The 21,527-nt window shown below is 46.1% G+C and overlaps 1 protein-coding gene across 1 annotated transcript in view; it reads right to left on the reverse strand.

Annotated features, from left to right (window-relative positions):
- Window positions 1-21,527, reverse strand: part of NUCB1 (nucleobindin 1) — a 684,805-nt gene that overhangs the window by 127,886 nt on the left and 535,392 nt on the right. Inside the window, exon 11 of the mRNA XM_069606079.1 lies at window positions 9,677-9,847. Within this exon, the coding sequence (XP_069462180.1) occupies window positions 9,677-9,847 (171 nt within the window). The remainder of the gene's footprint in view (window positions 1-9,676; window positions 9,848-21,527) is intronic.

A 21,527-nucleotide genomic window follows, 5' to 3' on the forward strand; every position in this document is an offset into this window, starting at 1 on the left:
AAATACTCGAGCATCAAACTTGGAACGATCGGCCTTCCTGTTCTGCAGTCTGTGATCTATTTGAACGACTAAGTCTATATAGTCCGAACAATCTTGTGGGGGATTCACTACTTGGGCTAACACATCTTTGAGCTCTCCACGTAGACCTCTATAAAACAGCGTAATCCTTTTGTCCTCAGGCCATTGAGTTTCCACTATCAGTCTGTTGAAAGACGCAATATAAGCCAAAAGGTCTTGATTACCTTGTCGCAACGAAAGAAGCTCATTGTCCAAGGCCTGCCCCTGTGAATGTCTTGCGAACAGTTTTTCCATACTGAGTTGAAAAGCTTGAAAATCATGGAGGACCGGATCATCTTGATTTACTAGAGGGATCGACCAGTCTGCCGCATTGCCACTAAGGTACGAAAGCACGAAAGCTACTTTAGCTTGATCAGTTGGAAAGGCTGCTGGCCGGCATAAGAAATGCAACCGGCACTGATTGATAAATACTGCAAACCTCTTTCGGTCACCAGAAAATTGTTCGGGCGGAGCCAGGAGGTACATTCCCAGGTAGGTTGATCTGCACTGGATTCATAGAGGATGTAGAAGGAAGATTTCCCCCAGATGCGGGTAACGGGGTCTGTCCCGCTTGTGACTGTAGCAATTGTCTAGCGAGATCATCTGTTCGCTCCTTGGAAATAATCAGTTCCCTTCTTAGAGCGTTCGTTTCCTGACGGGCTGCATGCACTTCTGCCCTTAGTTCCCCAAGTAACTGGGCTAGCTGGTCGGTATCCGAGGTTTCCATAGCGCCTGGACGGGAGTTTTGTGGTAGGCTTTGCGTTCTGTAACGCTCACCTGATTCCCGTAGAGGCGCCGGTCTTGACTGGGCGTATACCGTATCTTCAAAGGTGATGTGTAACACACGGCTGGCTCTTTGGGCTGGACCTCTGTGCACTGTATGTCTGACTTGAAGGGTAAGATGTCTGCAGATAGAAAATATGGGATTAAGGAACTGGGTTATTGAATGTCTCTCTCTTCTTCCCTTTTTCTTCTCCTGTAGAACCCCAAAGGTTAACGCTCTCACCTTAGGTAAGTGAACGCCGTGCTCTCCATCTGCCTCGGGGCAGGGTGCTGTAACCAGTTTCTTCACTGGATAAGGGGAGCAGGCCTCTTGACTTCAGAGGACTGCTGTCCGTCGTTTACTGCACGAACGGTAAGTTTCGAGTAATTCTAATGTCTTTAAAGTCTTTAGTAATGATGTTTCTTGTTTTGCAGGGTTCCGGCGATGGCGGATGACGGGCTGAAGTGAGTTGAAGATGGAGCCCGTGTGATGAATAGAAGCGCCTGGAAGCACGTAAGTAAGCGCTTGTTGCCTGCTTCACGATGCGCTCTAACTGTCTTTTTATTTTGCAGGTACAAGTTCGGGGCGGCTGCAGGGTGCCGGAATACCCACTGGGTTAGATGTGGAAAGGAGTAATGGCACGTGAGTATTAAAGTTCCCCAATGTCTTTAAACGCACCTTGTTTTGTCTTTCAGATGCGGGATGCAGCGCCGAAGGCCTCCGGAGCGTGCAAAGAGTTGGTAAGCTTTTGTCTTTCAGATGCCGGAATGCAGTGTGAAGACCTCCGGAGCGCACGAAGAGTAGGTAAGCCTTTGTCTTTCAGATGCCGGACTGCATGCGAGGCGTTGGTGACAGCCGATGGACCAGGTAAGTGAAGAGCTGTCACTGAAGACCGTAATGCTAACCTGTTCTTTCTTGTCTTTATAGGTGTTGCTGAAGACTGGATTCAGGATGCTAAGCCTTTTTCCTTAGGCCCAGGATCAGATGCAGAAGACACGATGAGCGTTCTGCTGCAGAGGATGCAGAATAACGCAAAGCAAGATTCATACATCGGGTGTGGTTTAAATAGCCTCCTGTAGTGCTTAGGTGTCTCCTTCCAAAGCCACGCCTAGGTAAGAAAAGAGTTCCTGCTTTCCAGAAGAGTTCCAGTGTTCTGAATCTAGGGAGTGGCTCCTACCCCACCCAACAGGAAAAGTAGTTCCAAACAGAAGAGGATCAGAGTCTCAACCGGCAGGCAAGTAAGCAGCATGGTCTGCTGCAGGTAAGTCCACCCAAGCATTATGAGCCCGGCGCTTCCAGCGCTGGGACTGGGCATATTTATGAGCCTGGTGCCACTGGTGCCAGGACTGGGTCCAAAAGGTCCCAATTGGGACTGGTTGGCACTCGGAACCTGGGTTATGGATCTGCTTCCAAGGGAGTTGGGAAAACCCTGACCTTTTGGAAGCAGAGATCATGACACCAACCCGGAGCAATTGGGATCATGTGGGACCCGAACCTCCAAAACCTCCTTGGAACCTGAGGATTTACTGGGACCGGAGGAAACACGTACAGAAGTGGAAATGGCCAATCCACGGCGAATGTGCCCCCTAAAGCTCCTCTCGGAGGAAATTCCCTTGAGCAATATCTCTTGCACTTTCGGTTAGCACTGGTCGCAAACAGATCCTCTTTAGGGGTTCCCCAAAAGGTGAAGATCTCCTGAAGGACTTCCTGAGCCAACTCCCACTCGAGGAAGACTGCGCTCTGCCTGCTCAGAGCGTCCGCCACCGCATTCTCCTCTCCTGCCAGATGAACTGCCGAGAGTGAGATTCCTTGCTGTATTGCCCAGAACCAGAGCTGCATCGCCTCTCTGCACAGCGGGATTGACCCTACACCTCCCTTTTTGTTGAGGTAATGCATGGCCACTGTGTTGTCCGTCCTGTTCAGGACACTCTTCCCTCGCACAAACAGCAGAAAAGCTGTCAGGGCTAGCCTGATGGCCCTCAGCTCCAAAACATGTGGAGTTTGGACTCCGACAGAGACCAACGACTGCTGGTGGTCCGCTCGTTGGCATGAGCTCTCCATCCTGTGAGGGAAGCATCGGTCACTACCGTCACCTCTGGGTATCGTTGCCAAAAAGGCTCTTCCTTCATCAGATTCCCTTCGCTGGCCCACCAGAGAAGACCTTGTGAGACCGGGAGCGGAATCTGAAGCAGATCTGACATTTTGCCTGAGAATTGCGACCACTGCGCCCTGAAAGCCCATTGAAGGGATCTCATCCTCAGTCTGGCCTCTGGCACCAGAAAAATGCAGGATGCCATGAGGCCGAGCAACCTTTAGAATTCGAAAGCCGGGAGACTCTGGGCATGTTGAAATTTGTTGACCATCTGGACAATGTGATGAGCCCTCACCTTGGGGGGCGAGCACTTCCAAGGATGTGTCCAATACAGCCCTGATGTACTGGAGCTGTTGGGAAGGTGTCATATGCGACTTCTTGAAATTGAGGGAGAAGCCCAGCTTGTGAAGGGAGTGGCAGGTGAGGCTTAGATGATCCAAGGCTTGTTTGGGAGAACACGCTCGGATCAGCCAGTCGTCCAGGTAGGGGTAGACGTGAACCTCCCCGCTCCCGAGATATGCTGCCACCACCACCATGAGCTTGGTGAAGACCCTCGTGGCGGAGGTCAACCCGAATGGCAGAACCTGAAAGTGCGAGTTGCCAACCGCAAACCTCCAGTATTTTCTGTGCTTTGGATGGATCGGCACATGAAAATAAGCATCCTGTAGGTCCAGTGACACCAACCAATCCTGAAGTCGAAGGGCCTGAAGGACCTGAGAAAGAGTGACCATCTTGAACATGTCCTTCCTGAGGAACTTGTTCAAGCAAAGTCTGTCCAAGATGGGTCTCAGTCCTCTGTCTTTCTTGGGAATCAAAAAATATGGGGAATACCAGCCCTTGTTCCTCTCCGCCAGAGGGACTAGTTCTATAGCGCCTTTCTCCAGCAGTGTGAAGATTTCCTGCACAAGGAGCGGATCCGGAATCTTCAAAGAGAGCTTCCTCGGTGGATTGTTGTGAGGCCGACTTAGGAAGGGTAGGCAGTAGCCGTGAGCTATTGTTTCCAGAACCCACGCATCTGAAGTAATGGCTCGCCACTCTTCGAGATGCTGAGACAGTCTGCCCCCAACCGGCGAACAATGAGACCTGGCCTATAGTTGCTTTGGAGCGGCTGCGGCAGCGCCTGAAGGCAGAGGCAGCTGCTTTGGCACCTCTTCCCAGTCCACCACGAGGAACTCTACAGTGACCCCTTTGACTGGCTGCGCTCTACCAAAAGAGGAGTAATAACGAAAGAAACCATCCTCCACTGCTGTCCCCTAGGACGAAAAGGCAGAGGTTGAAGCACAGCTGCTTTGGAGGTCTGCAACCTCTGAAGGCTCTCGTCAGCATTGCTGCCAAACCAATCAGAACCGTCAAAGGGCATGTTGAGAAGACGGGCCTAAATATCCAGTGCAAACCCCGACTTCCGCAACCACGCAAACCTGCGTATCACAGTGCTCGCAGCCATGGACCGGCTGACACTATCAGCCATGTCCAACCCAGACTGAAGGGATTCACAGATGGCATCCTTGCAATCCTGTACAATAGCAAGAAACCCATCCCTTGCTTCCCCTTTGGGAATATGCACAACCGCCAGAGACAATTCCACAGAGTGTGCGAAAATATTGCCAAGGCATAGGTGGAGTTGCCCGATTTCAGTGCAAAACTCCCAGCCGAAAGAAAATACCTTGCGTGCCCAACCATCAAAGCGCTCGTCGTCCCTATCAGGAGGGATGGTAGGGTACGACGCCTGTCTCGAGCTGGCCGGGGCAGCCTCAACCACCAAACTCTCAGGAGTAGGTCAGACAAAGGTGAATATTTTCACTACATGACAATACAAACAAAAGAGGAACAAATTGTAATTTTCACAACAAACACTAATTTAAGACAGCTTGGTAAATGTGACATTTGGCAAAGCAACGCCACATTCAAATCTCATGCACAACCATTCCAACAATTTTTACAGCGTACATGGGTCAATTAACAACAACCTTATTCCACTAATCTTCATTTTAATGCCAAAAAAACCAGAGGAAATGTACAAAATAGTATTTGAAAAAATTAAAGAGGCCGTACCTGAAAAAATGCCTACCACCATCGTAATGGACTACGAACTAGCACAGTTAAAGGCATTCAACGGAATATACAAGGAAACCGCTATACAAGGATGTAATTTCCACTTTACCCAAGCAATATGGAGAAAACTTCAAAAACTAAGCCTACACACAAAGTACATAGAAGATAGCGATTTTCAGCATAATATAAAAAAAACTGTTCGCTTTAGCGTTTGTGAAAGAAGATAAAGTAATTACATTTTATGAACATTTAATAGACACAGAATACTACAAAAACAATGAGGAGCACACAACAGATTTACTGGATTACATGGAAAGCACATGGTTGGGGCAATTAACGAGGAATGGAACAAGAAGGAGACCGAAATATCAAATATCATGGTGGGACTGTTACAATGCAGTAATTGAAGGAAGATCTAAAACCAACAATATGCTAGAAGGATGGCACAACAGAGTAAACAAAAACTTTAATATCAACAACCCGACATTATGGCATTTCTTGAGAGACTTAATAGCAGTACAATCAGCACAAGAATTTAAATGATCCCAAACAATTTCCCTTGAAAATGCACAATTAAAAAAGAAAAAATATAGAGACTGTGAACAACGGATTCGCAATATAGTAAACCAATTTGAAACACAAAATACATAAGACTATTTGGAAGCAATCGCATATAATCCAAAATGTTAATGTACTCACCATTTCGAAAATCCACGTTCATCCATGAAACATCCAAAATAACCAAAAATCAATAAAAACAATGCCAAACAGTTCCAATATTAAGAAAATGTAATCCACTAAGCATCCAAAAAACAGAAAAATCCAGTAAAACCATCCCACGATGAGAATCCATAGTGCAATAAAGCCAAAAAAAGTTGCAATCCATAATAGATTCCATGGTTAAAAAGTGAAATCCGGATGTGAAAAAAAAAAACAATCCAAGAAAAACCATAATCCATTCCAGGAATCCCACGATGCAAACAAATGAAATACGGATGTGAAAAAAAAAACAATCCAAGGGAATAACCATAATCCATTGCAGGAATCCCACGATGCAATCCCAAAACCGCGATGAAAACCAAAAAAAAACCTGATATAAAAGAAAAATCCAGGGAGCAGCAGCGAATACACCTGACCGGAACGAGCAGACTTCCAAAATGGCACTTACGCCGACGTAACGCACACGTAAAGTTATGCAATGAACTAATAATATTATGTAAATACATTATAAGATGTTTTGTTATACAATTGCACCATCTAGCGGTGAAAAAAGATAGTTCAAATTAAAACAATTTTTACTTTACTATTTAAATTACTGTTTAATAAATTATTTAATTACTATTACCATACACTTACCTTGTATTTCGAATTATATTAACTTTCGAAAATATTACATTCGAAAATATAACTGGATACTGAAAAGACAATGTCAGGAGCTTCAGGTTTTTTACCAGCAATATCAAAATGCACCAACTCCCCATCAGCCCTCTCCTCATCCTCATATGTTCTGTAGAGAATGAAAACTCCTTCCTAGGTACAGGAGCAAACCTGGATTCAAGAACAGGCTTCACAGTCTTAGACAGAGCCTTTCTCGAAGGATCCACAGCCACAGGGGCCTCCAACAGCAACTTCTTGCCTTTAGGCCCTGATGGCGTTGAGGGCCCCGACTGCTTCGGCGTCGAGAAGGGAGCAAAGCCCCGACAGCCGCACTCGATCACGGCGCCAATTGTGTCTATGCCTTCCTCGACCCCTTCCCAGACTTCGACGGTTTCGTTGGGGACAAAGACCGCAACCTGGATCCGGCACGTCTCTGGAGATCTACCGGAGCCTTGTCTGAACGGGACCTCGATGGTTCCCGATGTTTATTGTGCCGACTGCCCGTCCCCTGCCAGCTTCAACTGAAGGCGCAGACGGAATAGTGCCCCAATATTGAAAAATGTCCAGCATTTTCTCCCTCAATGCCTCCCATTCCTCCGGAGTAGAGGATTTAGTGGGACAAGCCACTTTCCTCGCAAAGCCATCATCCGACGAGGACGGGGAAAGGCGGACAGTGATGCCGCTTCCGGGGAATGCCTCGAAGAGGACGAGTGGCAGGAACCACTTCGGTACCGAGAGCCCCTGGACTCCGTTCGACTGGGAGAGTCACCCCTTGAGTCGTCAGTGGAAAGACCAGTAGTCTTTTTGGATTTACGGGGTTTGGACACCCGACCTACCTGCAACTTCCACTTCGCTCCCGCAAGGCCTTGGCAGTCAACAACTAGCAGTTTGAGCAGTCGTCCATGTCGTGGCTCTTGCCCAGACACCACAAGCAGATACGCTGCAGGTCCGTGATGGACATCTTGGAATTACAGTCCCAGGACTTTTTGAAGCCAGACCGCGGGGTCGTTGGGGTAGAAGAAGTCATTATCGAAGTAGATAACACGAGGCGCGCTAGATAACAAGAGGCGCGCTGAGTTTTTGAAGCAAACACTTTTGTGGAAAAAACAGAACTGAGGCTACTGGTGCCGTGAGTGATATTTATAACACCCGATGACGTCACCCTCAACGGAGGCTTTCAAGGGACATTGACCCGACGCCATCGATGCAGGACGCCCTTTAATGAAAAATGTGTGAAGCAGCACAGCTGTGGACAATACATGTCAAAGATGTGGAATACGTTGGAGGACACAATCCAATCGAACATAAGGTTTACGCCAGCATACATTTAGAAGCTGGCACAAACCAATGCACATGGTCTACTTTTTACACTTGTAAAGGTGGATTTCGAAGGAATCCACTGTAAATGTAGGATTCGAAATTGAGATTTGATAAGCGGAAGCCAAAACCAGATACTGGCTATTAGGTAACACCCAGTGGCAGGAGCCAAGTCTGGGGAGCAAGGAGCTAGTGCATAGCACACTGCAAATTTAACTTTCACATGAAAGACAAATGTAAACTTTTTGTCCATCATGTACGATATTTTGTGCTCAAAATGTGTTTTGTGCCCTAAAGCTTCTTTATAAACATCCCTTAAATACTCAAAGTTAATGTCACATGGGTATATTTGTATGCCACCAGCTGACCTGGGGAGCTAAAAGTAGCTCCTGTTAGCTGTTGGGGTCAAGGTAACCAGACTCTCCTAGGATAGAAGCAAGAGCTAAATAGCTCCCAGCAATTTCAAACTATGAAATGTCTCCCTCAATTTAGAACAGGAGGCCTTTACACTTTTTCCAAGACGTAGTAGAAAAGAAAGGGGATTTTACTTGCTTTATCACCTATTTTTACAATTACATGTAACAAATGATTAAAACTCTACAGGGGGGACCTTTTTCATGGAAGTGAGAAGTCTCTCCTCCTCAATACCTAGGCCATCACGTTGCCCCTGGCGCCACTGACTCGCTAGACGCCACCCGGTACAGCTGTACCCCCGCCTCTGTGTCCTACCCCCCTGCTGTAGATCTGTTCTGTTGTTACCACTGAAAAGTGCTCTGTTCTGCATCTGTAATGTTGTACACATCTGTAAAGCGCTCCGTTATGTATCTGCATTGGTGTATACCTCTGTAAAGCACTATTTCTCGAAGATATGTCCGCGTTCAATAAATACCATAATAATAATAAAGAAGTGCAAACAGAAGTGGTCATCTGTGTATAATGTGCTGTGAAAATTAAAAGGATTCCCTTCTCTTTTAAATGCAACTGTACCTGAAAAAACAGACTTTAAACAATCCACGTTGGGAGTGAATAGCAATGAAAATCGAGGTTTTTACGATCTTTCTACAAAGCTGCTAGAGGACTCTGGATATCAGCGACTGAGTTTGCATTTTTGGAATGTTGACTGAGTGAGTACCCTTGCCTTACTGGTTCCTGCACGCAGCTCCCTTACCATCCAATGCCGGCCAGTATGAACCCCAACTGTATTGCACCCCTACAGCCTTACACGCTTTACTGCCCTTTCCCTTCCCCTTGCTGCATACCCAGTCACATCCCCCTCCACAATCATTCCCTTCTCACCCCTTAACCTGTATTTGTAATGTTGATGGTCCACTGCTTCCATCTACATTCTGCACTGCTTTGCGTTCATTCCCTCACCATTCTGTTCTTTCTATTTGGCCCATTTCTTTGGGTGAGATTTCCCCCCACGCAGCAAGTCCATTATCCCAAAGCCCATCCAGCCTCATCGGCCTCTTCCATTGCTAGTGCTCTCCACCGTGTCCTCTCAGTTTCCTTGGCCACCTCCTACTGAGCACTGTGCCCGACTTCTTTCTGTATGTCACAATGCATGCACACTCAATTCCTTCGATAAAACCTCATTTCTTAATATGACGTTCATCTCGAATCGCCATAGTGTACATTTACAAAAACTGAACAGGCCCTTCAAACAGACCTTTGAAGGGTGATATACCAGTCTTGGGTACAGCCCAGTTGGGCCGCTTTGGTTAAAAATGCAACAATCGGTAAGATGCAAAAGGCCTTTTAGGGGTTACATCGACAGTCTCTCCATCAATGTAGCATGAGAGAATGTTGGTTTAAGACATTATTTGCTAACAAAAGACTGTTGTCTGGAGTAAGAGACAACCCTTCAGAGTGGTAGATAGAGAGAACTGTACAGAAACCTCATCCTAGATTAGATATAGTGCCTGGCTAATGCTCATGGATGTGTACAAGGGGCAGCTGGGGCTAGATAGGCATTGAACTAAGGAACGAGGAGGGAAGCAGAGCTTGGTCTCTCTCACCTGCTGGTATTCCTTCTTCTGAGCATCCAGCTCCAGCTGGCGTTGTTCCAACTCCGAATGGTCACGTTGCAACTGCTCTTTTTTCTGGTTTAGTGCTAATTCACGTTCATTAAGCTGCTGCTCGAAAGCTAAAAGCTCTGCCTCGGTGTAGACTTGTCGTGCATCAACGGGCTGAAAAAAATAAAAGTAGACAAACTTATCAGAAAGGTTACAGTTCAGTTTACACAAACTATAAGCTATTTTCTCCAAATAAAACCTCTTGCTGTATTCGCACTCGGCTGCGATATAAAAAGGAAACCGAAGATTTTTTTGTTGCCAACACCCCTTTAGACACTGATCTGACAAGGAGGCTTAAAAAGTCGCAGAATTCTCCTTTGCATCGATCCAAAGCATGCTTTGATGAAATCCCAACAAATCGCAGACTAGCTACAGTGAGCAGTCACACTTAACACAGTAGTCCATTTGAAGTTATTATAATCATAATAGCACTGGAATATATTTCTAGAACATACCTCATAAGAGAAAAAAACATTGCACTATAGCTATTGATTAAAGGGATTGGTTTCAAATTGGTAAAAAAAAAGTGATTGAAATGAAAGGTTATAGTTTAAAGTAAACTAAATCTTATTAACTTTACTGTTGCCCTGAAAAGTTTGATACTTAAAAAATAATAATAATAATAATGGTATTTAAAGTTGGATATAAGTGGTACTATTCCCAATCTTAACTTGACAAACAAGGTCCTTGCATTCTGTGAAAACGTGTAGTACAATTTTCAAACTACACGGTACAGATTTCACTTTCAAATAAGGGCTGAGCAGGCTCATGAGCACAACTGTTCCCAAGATGCCATTCTTTAAACAATACCCTGATTTTATATTTACTGTAATAATTAATTGTTGCAGATTTGTTGTAGCTTTCATTACCAAGCCCCAACCCTTTGCTACAGTTTGACTGCAGATATGACTTTTTGAACAGAAGTAAATGCTTTATACTTTACGTGCCTTGCTTAGCTTATCTGTTTTGGGGGCAATGGTCAGTCCCTAAAGGCTACCAGTGCAGGGGGCCAAGTCCACCCTTTGAAAGAAGATTCCTTGTTGTTTTTAAGCCATACACATCGCCTGACAGTGAAGTGCAGCAGGGGTATGTGTATCCTTTTCTCTTTTTTTCAAGTAACATACACTCAAAATAGCCGTGGCTCACGTTTTTCCCCTTTTCTTTAGCCATCTTGCACTTTGGTCTTCCTGCCACCTCAGGTCAAGAAAAAACAAATAAGCAAAGCACTTTTCTGGGGAAAGCCGTGACTTTTCCAGCCAAAAAGGCGTTATGTGCATTTTGCCGGATGTGGGCCTGGGACACCCTCTGGCCAGGGGTATGACTGTCGCTATGCAGATGTAGGGCAAGAGGCTGTCCAGGATTGGACAGCCCTTGCTAGTTTTAATGGCACAGATCCCTTTCATTGGTGAGCTGGGGTCGACCTTGCAGCCATTCTTCAGATCATTGCTGTAGCCAAAACCCCTTCGAAGAGCTGCAGCCTGCTGAATACCAGAGGACGATGGTTGTAGACATCTAGTATTGCATCCAGTCACGTCCCGGTGAAGCCCTGCCTATTCTGGACCAATCTCCTGAAATGCCACATCAGTGCTTCGACCCTTCAGTTGGTGGGACAAAGCAGTCTGGACCTCTGCATGCCGATCCTGCCGTCTAGAGTTTCCGGAGGCGTCCCAGGACCTTCATTTGGGCTGACCAGCTCTGTCCAAGGCCTCTGCTTTGCACCAATCACTGTTTTGAGTGAGGACTTGGAACTCTGCAGGTGCCCAGCTTGTGCGCTAAGAACAATCCTCCTGCTGCTCTCTATCCTGAGGAGGGGCCTTGCTGAAGCGGTTCACCATGCGATGGCTGCCGCTGCTGTCCACTTCCATCGTGTGCTGGGGATCTCCTTTCGTCCGGAGACTTGTGGTGGTCTGCACCTCAGGGTGCCTGGTCAGCCAGCTTGCAAGTGACGGGAACCATCTGGCTGGACTTCAGAACGATCACTAGCACAACCCAATCCTGACCCAGAATTAGACCTCTGCCCTTGCGACCTGCAAATCCCCCAGCAAACGGAACTATAGAAGTGGGTCCAGCGAATCTAGGAACCCCAGGGGTAGTTTCTAAAGACATCTGACTAAAGGGAGAGTAAGGATCGTGCTTCCAGTCCGGTTTCCACTCCTCCTCCCGCTACAGGGTTGTACAGGCACAAAGTCCTAAACCTACCTCTCCCTTACATGGTCGTGATCAGAGTTTTGACAATGTATTCGCTCCAACCCCTCCCCTGCCCCCAGGCTGCTTCTAGTGTGGTGGGATTGGGAGAGGACCACTAATCTCAGGAAAGTACCTTTGTTCTTGTATCACTGGAGCTGTTAACTTACCAGTTAGCTATTCCTGTACTTGTTTTCCTCTTTTAAAGAGCACCTGACCGCTTTCCAAAGCCATCTGTTTGCAACTTGTGACTCTTTTGGGTGCTAGGCCTACATACTTTAGCTGGGAAGAACTTTTTAAGTATCAGCATCCTTATTTTAAGGCAAGGTACATTTGTTCCCAGTGCTTTGAATTCTTTGGTTCAAATATCACTTTCAATAACTGTTATTGCTCTGAATATTACTTTTGTTCATCTTTTATTGCTTTAATCCTTACATTTTTTACCTGTTCTTAACAGAGTATCCTAGAACTGTTTAGAAGTAAAGTGTTTGAGACCTCGAGGAGGTCACCCCCGCAGTGAATGTTTTATATGCGTATTTAAATTTGATTAGGTAGTACTACTTAGCAATGTGACAGGGTCAGGAATCTGACATTGGCAAGAGGGTATTGGGACCCCTTTCAAAATGAGGCAAGTGGCCTACCATAGTGTTTACCAGAGACACTCCTGCCCCAGAGGCGTGGTGTGAGTTGGGGGAGGGGAAGTCTCTGCTCCTTCTACCTGTGCCTACCTGGAAGTGTCAAGTACCACTGTCAATCACCCCATACCTGACATGCACAATGATGGCCAGTCTTTTTCTTCTGTAGCACTATAGCTATAGGGAGTCATTTTGGAGAAAAGCAGTCTTCAGCACTCACTGGGTGGAGAGGCGGCAGAGCACAAGAAAGCAACAGAAGACTAACAGCAGTTGGAAAGCTCCATGCAACATAGACACAAACTCCAACAGTGACCAGCATTGCAAAGAGCTAGCAGATCTGTGTATTAAATGGGGGTGGGGCCTAAAACCCATTTTATATTTTCTGGTACATGAAATCCAGCCCAGGCGAGACGGAAGGAAAGTAGATGGCCTAGGAAACCAGCTGATACAGAGCGACAATCGGGTGGGAAGGGTAAAGATAAAAGGGAGCAGAGGAGACCGATCAGTGTGGTTTGTTCAGGTTAGATCAAGGAAGGAGAATACGGGCCAAGAGACCAGGCGTAGGAAGGATAGTGCAGCAGACCGTGGAAGTATTGGCTGGTAAGAGAACGTGGTAATTGGGTTGGAGTGCGCACAAGGGCTGTGAGTGCGACTTATTGATAGTTAGGGGAGTAAGTGGAATTGAGTGAATAAGGTGAATGAGTGTGAAAGGAAAGTGAATCAAGAGTGAAGTGAGGGTGACTATGTGTGTCTTACTGTACGACAAAACCACCCTCATATCTCCTAAAGTCAAAGCCTTACTACTCAGCTACACTACCTTGATTGAGCTTGTAGTGGCCTCTCACAACTCTCCCACAGGGCTTGTTCTAAAAATCCATCTGAACAGTCTACAATGTTAACCAGTGGGTTCCTTCACCAAATTCAACCAAGGAAGCGATAAAGAATCCGATGAAGTCATAACATCATTCAGAGCCTTTCTATGCACTGCCAGATATGGCGGAACCAAATATTTTGCTAGTACATGATGTAGTAATGGTGCAGAAGGAGATTGACACACAGGTGGCATGGTTGTGCTTATGAACTTTTATTTAAATGAAAAAGAAAAAAAATCTATTTTGCCCTATTACTAAGTGGGGTATCCCCGCCTCAACTAAACACTAAGGAGTCTGAAATGTTATAGTCCACTGACCTGTGTCAAAACAAACCTATTTCCCACCCTTACTCTAAAGGCAGGCCTTTCTTGGTCCAGAAGAATTACTCCCTTCTTCTGGGAGGACATCAATATGCACCTCCCAGTGATGCAACACAATGTTCTTTGATCTTTAGTTCAAAAGTTCCAAAAGCCTTCCCTGCTGGGTATCCCAAAATGGCACATATACAAAAAGTGCTTCTCCAGTTTGTTTTATAGTTTATGATGTTAGGGGGATGGATCCCTCCGCCTAACCTTCTTCAGATTGTTTAGGGTATGTTTGCACGGTCAGGGGGAATGGATCTCTTTCCCAAACTGCGCTGTACAGTTCACAATGCCAGGGGGAATGACTCCCTTTCCCTGGTCTTTCCCTGGGTTACATATAATTCACAGTGCCAGGGAATACGATTCCCCTCCCATGGCCCTTCTCTGGCTTTGTAGTGCAATTTACAATGCCAGAAGAATGTTTCCCTTCCCCTGGCCTTTTGCTTTGGTTTGCAAACCTCCACTGGTTTCTGAATTCTATGGGTACGGGTCCCAGACTGCAATTCTTTTTCTCTGCTGTGGGCAGACCTGGTTTACTACCCTGCCAGGTACTGTGAGGCAGAAGATGGTTTAAGAGATTCTTCTTCTTTGAGTGCGTGTCTGAGACCGGTCTTTCCTCTTCTTTGGGTTTTGACAGACCTGGTTGACTACCCTGCCAGATACTGCCACAAGGAAGATGGCTTAGGAGGCTGCTTGTTATGGGTTGCGGGTCCCAGACCAGTCTTTCTTTAATCTTCCATCCTTCGTAGGCCAATCAACCGTTCCGACCACCCAAAGCTCTTCAGGGTGCTTACCAGCGACCTCTGATCGTTTGTGGGCTTCCCCGCCTGCCCGTTCGAGTCTCTCTTGGCTTCTCCAAGGGCTGCATCTCTGCAGAGTCACCCTGATCCAAGCCTGTGATTCTCCAGCTGACAGCTGTACGAGCTTCCTCGAGCGGCTGGTTGTCCATTACTTCTCCTACTTCGGCGGTTCGTCCAAGGAGGATCTTTCAGGGACACTTCTGCCTGCGGGTAAGCATTCCAGTCTCCGCTCTCCTGGCTTCTCGGATCCGTACAGCTTCAACTCTGCGGGTTTCTATAACCAGCCCCATGGGAGCACTCTGAAAGGCCAACCTAGTTAAAGAACAGGATTTGTAGTCTAGCCAAACTATCAGCGTAATATAGACTGACCAGTAAGGCAGACTTCAAGAGATATGAGGGCGGTGTCTAAAGATGGTTAACTGCACACAAAGCAATCAAATAGTGCAGTCCTCACAGAAGTACAAAAATATGACCAACCTAAGAAGACTGGGTAAAGCACGGATGGCATCCTCTGGCCTTACACTTCAGTGGGTACCACCATGAATTAAGAATGAGGTCTGTTGCATCAGTCTCACTCTATGGGTCCCCTCGGACCCTTCCAAGGAAGGGTGGTCTGACAGAGCAGACCCCCATTTAGCTGGGGGAATTTTAGGAAGGGAATTAGGAACAAAGGACTAGAAAGGATTAAAAAGGGAATACGTGTTTTGTCAAATAAAGTGGGGTCCCCGATGGGATCCCTATAAAATCCACCTTGGTGTCAGTGTCCGGTAAATAAGGTAACAACTCAGGGTGTAGCCCATCCCCTGTTAACAGCAATTTTATTTTACTGTTGCAGTGCCCCCTTCTTCCCCCCCAACTGGTAGGCCTGGTGGGTAGGTGTTCCCATGAGGGCGATCCCTGGTCTTGGGTGAGGGAGGTGAACACCCATGCTTGGACCAGGAACAGAAATCAGGGGCTACATTTATGTACAACTATATGCAGGCCCTGTGGAAGAAATATGTGGTTTCCTGCAAGTTTTCCTCAGCATACCATGCACAAACCAACAAACTAGCGGAAAGGTTCAAAGGGGAATTGAATGAAGAGCATAATTCAAGCTCTTTAGTCAGCACTAGAGAATGAAGGACGACCTCCTGTTACCATATCACTTATTTACCTACAGAGAGGTGCCAAAAGAAGGGGTTGGCTTCTTAATTTATTTTCGGACACCCAGTCCGAGGGGCCTTAGCTCTAGTGAAGGAAGAGTGGGAAATCCTCTTCACTTCACGTACCATAAATGTGGTGGACTATGTTTTGGGTCTGAGGAAGGAGGATGGTTTGCCCGATACCTGAAGGTAATGTCAAGCTACAAGCTGGTCAAGCACTAGTTAAACACTGGCATGACCAGAAGGCCTCACTTGTTCATTGTTCCCCTCGCCAGGAAGTACTGACTGGTGATCCCTTGAGGCCTGGCGCCTTCCAGGATAAATGGACAGGATGTTGAACTAGACAAGGTAACTATTTAGTGGCCCTGGGACACCGTAGAGGGGCTGCTAAAGTGTTGTGCATAAATAGACTGAAGGCAATCTTTGCTAAAGTGGACATGGGAGCCCTGCATCTGGCTTCAAATAGTGAGAGTCTTTCCCTTACCTGTTCCAGAGCAGCCCTTCTGAGGGCTTCTGAGGTGCACACTCATTCCAGGACTGACATCTTGGTGGCAGCATGACATGGACACTGGGGATCGTGTTCCTACTAAGTATAGGAGTTAGAGGATATCAGTTAAGCTCCCACATCAAGTCTGAGGTCAAGATGATGGGTTATGGGGTGACAGAGCATTCCTGTAGCCCATGGTCGAGCCTAGCAGTTCTGATACCAAAGGCTCTGAATTAAGGTTCTGTGTGGATTACAGGGCTCTTAATACTCTCACCAAAATAGATGCCCACACCTTACATTAACGCTGGGAGAGCCAGGGATCTCTTGGCTAGGGCCGAACCAGCGAACCCTTGGCTAGGGCCAAGCCAGGGGTTCTGGCCTGGCTCTTAGGGCCAAACATTAGCTGAGGCAGGGAATTGATGCGCAAAAAGAAAAGAAGCTGGGGGTACAGGAAAGGGCTGTCAGGGGTCTGAGAAAGGGGTCTTGAGGGGGTAGGGGGCCCGAAAAAAGGCATGGCATGAGGCTCGGAGGTGATACATGTGGCGCTGGGGACCCTCAAGGGTTGGGGGGGGGCAAGATTGCCAGCGCATTTCTCAGCACAAAAAGCAGACTTGGTAGCACTGATTTTAGCTCTGGAAACCTATGAAGAAGAGGCATTAAAGGTGTGTTCCGACTCTGCAATGTCTACAGTACACGCAGGACTGTCATTTTGGAAGAAGCATGCCTTTCTACGCATAGACGGCATACCAGTGCAGCACGTGCCACTATTGGACAGGTTCATAGATGCACTCAACTCCAATCGCCATGGTGAAGTGAGGTGCAGATTTGATGTCGCGCTGCAACGAGGCTGCTGAAATTGAAGCAAAAACAGCAGTATATTTTTCAAAAATATCGGACATCGCGACTGCACCAAACAAATACACACGTACGCGCAACATGATGATAAATGAGGGCTTTAATACTCTACCCGTGGCATAAATAACTGAATTGCAGGGGAAGGGCACCACCGGAAGAACAAGAATTATGGAAGCAGGGGGCGCTTATTGTCCAACACAGATGCAATGTGGCGGCAGGACAGCACCGGTCATGCCCCTAGTACTGCTTAAAGTGGCATTAGACCAATTGCATCATCCAGTGCACACATTAAGAGAGTCTTGCAATACTGATTTCAGAAGACTGGTTTGTCCCGAATTTGGTAGAACATGTTACAGATTTTGTTGTTAATTGTTTGACATGCTAGAGGTTTACTGCTGCCATACTTTGAGAACAGTGGGAAGACCAATACCAGTCGTACTGGACCATTTCAGCATTGCATATAGACTACGTAGATATGCTCCAAATTTGCAATGGCTGTAGATATATGTTAGTAGCCGTATGTCCCTTTTCACGATGGATTGAAGCAGGTCCATGCACATATCCAGATGACACGTGCTGTGAAGTTCCTCGTATGTGAGATATTTCCAAGGTGGGGAGGGGGAGAGTGCTTTGGTCCGATAATGGACCACATTTCGTAAATGAAGTATTTGAGCACATCACAATCCTGTTGGGTATTAAGCATAAATTCTCGGCCGCTTAACACCCACAAGCGAACGGCATATGTTAGCTCCTAAACGAGCGGATTGACAAACTAAAAGAGACACTGAAAAAAGGTTGGCTCCATTGCCTTTCTTTAGCCCTATTTGCATTACGCAATTAGCCTGGCTCTGACCATCACCTGACTACACATGAGCTGGTGATGGGATGCCGAATGCACACAACCCTTGTTCCTCCCACTTTACAAGCGCAGCAGGGGGGGTTTAAAGAAGACTGATTAAGCAAATGAGCAAGTTGATCCCGAAGCCCTGCTCAAACCATCAGTACTGTTTCCAGGAGACAAAGTCCTCTGCAAGAATTTCACGAGCCTGTGGCACAAGCCCCATTTTGAGGGACTGTTCATAGTGGAAGCGGTTACACAGACAGCAGTGAAGCTCCAAGGAAGGTGTGCTTGGCTGCACCTCGGCGACGTCAAACTCTACAAAGGAGAACCCCCCCCCCCGCCCGCCTGCCAACATCGTGCTCAAAGGTGAAGAAGACGTGGGAAGAGTTCAAACAAGATCGATGACAAGGGCCAATCAGCAGCAAGAAGAATAAAAAACATTGTTTTTTCTATAGACACACAAGTCAGTCCAATGTTCTTTCAATGATGCTTGCCTCAAATAAAGCATGAACACTTCTACAGTAAAAGGAAAATAACTAATGCTCCTTATAACAATTACATTTTTCTTGGTTTTATCCTATTTGATCGATACTTATCCTTTTTGAGGAGCATAGAACATCTGTTTCACTGTATTATTGTTTAATATAAAAGCCCTTTTTGTTTCAGAAAGAAGCTTTATTTCAATATTAACAGATAATTCTGTAAATACCCATTTGTTGAAGAAAATGTAAAAGGACTTAAGGTGAAAAGAATGGGATTCTTCAAGGTATTGGTTAAAATTAGTCAGAAAACAACGTGGCAGAAAACACTTTTTTTTAAATCTAATTTTACCAGCTTTAATTGAAAAATAGAGGTGTTGTGGGCTTAGGGTAGGGTATTAAATAAAGTGAGGGGATGTTGGGGAGTGGGCTGTGGGGGTCTCCCCCGCATTTTAACAAACAAAAGGCAACATTTGATTTAAAAAATTTGGCGTTTTGTGACATTTTTTTCCCTGCTATTTCAACGTAGAACCATATTAGAAGAAGACAATTTGAAGGACAATCGGCTGTTATAAAATATGTGACATCAGCAGACTTCCCAAATGTAGATAAATATACAAAAGGTGAAAGAAGATGGATAATGTTGAAGCACGTCTGACAGATAAAGCACCTCCCAGCAAGGTGCTAAAATATACCCTGATAGGTCCAAACACAAGAGAGGTCCAGATAGTGGCTCATGAGATGTTAAAACGCTGGGATGCCCAGAGAAGGCTGATACGTTATTGTTTTAACAGGCCACACTTGCAAATAACTGGAAAGGTATTCTATGGGGAATGGGTTGACAGAGTAATGGGATGCAGAGACAGTGGTGTCTGCATGCAGAATTGCAATAAAAAATTGTGGATAAGGTCTGCCACGAACAATGGAAACAAACCACCAAAATGTTAACATGGTTGGAAGATGAAGCATGACCACTACCCATAACTAAAATACAAGCACCGAATTTATGTTTTAAAAATAACAGTCCAGTGAAATTTGGCAAAAACTAGGAATACAAACACATCATGGATACACTAGGCATGAAATTTGGCACTGCCGTACTCATGGACAACTATTGGGACTGTGGTTCAAAAGCCTATATTCAGCACGCTCCAAATTGCGGTGGGACGTGCTCTTTGGTAGTAATAAATACATCTGCTCTAGTAGTACCTCAGATTGGTGATTTCCCTTGAATGAATGCACACTTAAGAAATAAAAGGTTTCTTACCCTAAAACGCAGAAAGTGGGAAACCATGTCGGCAGCATCAATATAGGCCTACAATGACATACCAGACGAGCATACATTGTTCAGTAGGAGGGGCAGTGTTCTTAATGTCCTTTACTCCTGGGTTGCAGGCATCCACAAATGCACAATGGTTACAAACAACCAGATGGGAGTTGTTGCAACAACCAACGCAGCCGTGAAAGGCTTTAATGCCAAAAGAGAGGAGCTGATAGCAGTAAGTCTTTTATGACCCTTCAGAACCGGTACGCTCTCGATCTGATAACGGCCATGGAGGGGGGCGTGTGCGCAGAAACTGGGCCTTTCTGCTGCACATACACACCCTCCCATGATGAGGGTAATGGAACCCTCACAGAGGCCATAGCCAGCTTTACAGTTGCACACACAAATGGTGGAAGGAATTGTGGATGATGACTGGTTCGCGTACCGGTTATAAAGGCGGCATGGCATCAACAGTCAGACAGACACAAGTGGCCACACTTCAAGGGTGTTTATTGAACTTTAATTGGGTTTGAAAAATGCCTATCTAATCCTCAATCTAAAGATGGAAGCAAGCTACGACCATCAAATAATAATAACGCATCCCTAGTCATATCTGTCAAAATAAAAGGGCCTATACTAATAAACCTATTGCCAATCCTTACCTCTAAATACAAATAGTGTGGGAAACAATGTTATGTAAAAGAAAAGTTTTCAAGAAATGTGCCAGGATATTCAAGCCATTGGCTTCCCTTCCCCACATTTTCAGCACCGGACAAGGCGGCCCACTCGACCTTAGCACAGTCTCTGGCTTCTCTAGCACGAGGGTGCAGTTCAAAACATCAACATCATGGCCTTCTGTGCCAAAGTCTTTGTCATTCAAAGACCCTTTTCCAGAGGGCCTGATGCAATACAACAAAGTTACTTTCTCCTTAGGGTTTCACATATACACAATTATTTTAGGTGATTTACTATTCACCTTGGATCCACCTCCGTCAGGCTCAGATCCACTTTGACACAAAATCTTCAGTCAGTCTCCCCCTGCCGGGCTCGGACCAACTTTATCTACTTTGCCATAAACTTTCTTTACTGTATCAACATCGAAAACGTTCTATTGTGCGCAGGATTTAGCTTGACCCATCGCAGGACCACTTTGATTCCCAATCCTTTGCCACTCTTTCACTTTTGTCAACACTCAGCTGGATACTTTACAGAGACCTTCGATTGAGCATACACGTGGCGCCAGACCACTCCATCAGAGGTATCTTAGTTCAATCACTCATCTGCAGTTCAACTTTACTCGCGTTTATTATCACATGCGCTTCATACAAAGTTCGTTCCAGTGCTCGCCATACAATGTTGCCGTTTGCAAACTTGACTTCAACACAGACTGGCCTTGTATTGGTCTCCACATCTCACTGGCTGTGTTGATTTCACTGATGCTGCTTTGTTGTTGGAGCCAAGGATAGTACCATGGCAGCTTGCAAATCTCCCAGCCTTGATTATTGACGCGGGCGGGCCCCGGGTACCTCAGACACACGATGCACGATTCCTCAGCCTGGTTTCCTGGTCTTACGCATTCTATTCTCGAGGCTTCATGAAACGGTCCCTTGTCAAAAAGGTCAAGAGAACATTCCTACTTTGCGATCCCCTTCTGTTTCACAGTCTTTCTCCTCTTGTTGAACTGCCGTCTTGGAACTGCTGTTTCCTTGTGTGCTTTGCCTCCCACAAAGTGTGCTCTCGTGCTCTGCCTTTTATCCGTGTGGGGGAAGTGTAATGGAAGTCAGATGCGTTTGATGGTCAGCAATTGCCTTACCATTGTATTCAGACACGTCAGGTATACAGCTCGGGTGTTAGTCCATTTTCTCTCATAGTG

This window comes from Ambystoma mexicanum, chromosome 1p (assembly GCF_040938575.1).
Source record: "Ambystoma mexicanum isolate Mex_15411 chromosome 1p, UKY_AmexF1_1, whole genome shotgun sequence".
NCBI lineage: Eukaryota > Metazoa > Chordata > Amphibia > Caudata > Ambystomatidae > Ambystoma > Ambystoma mexicanum.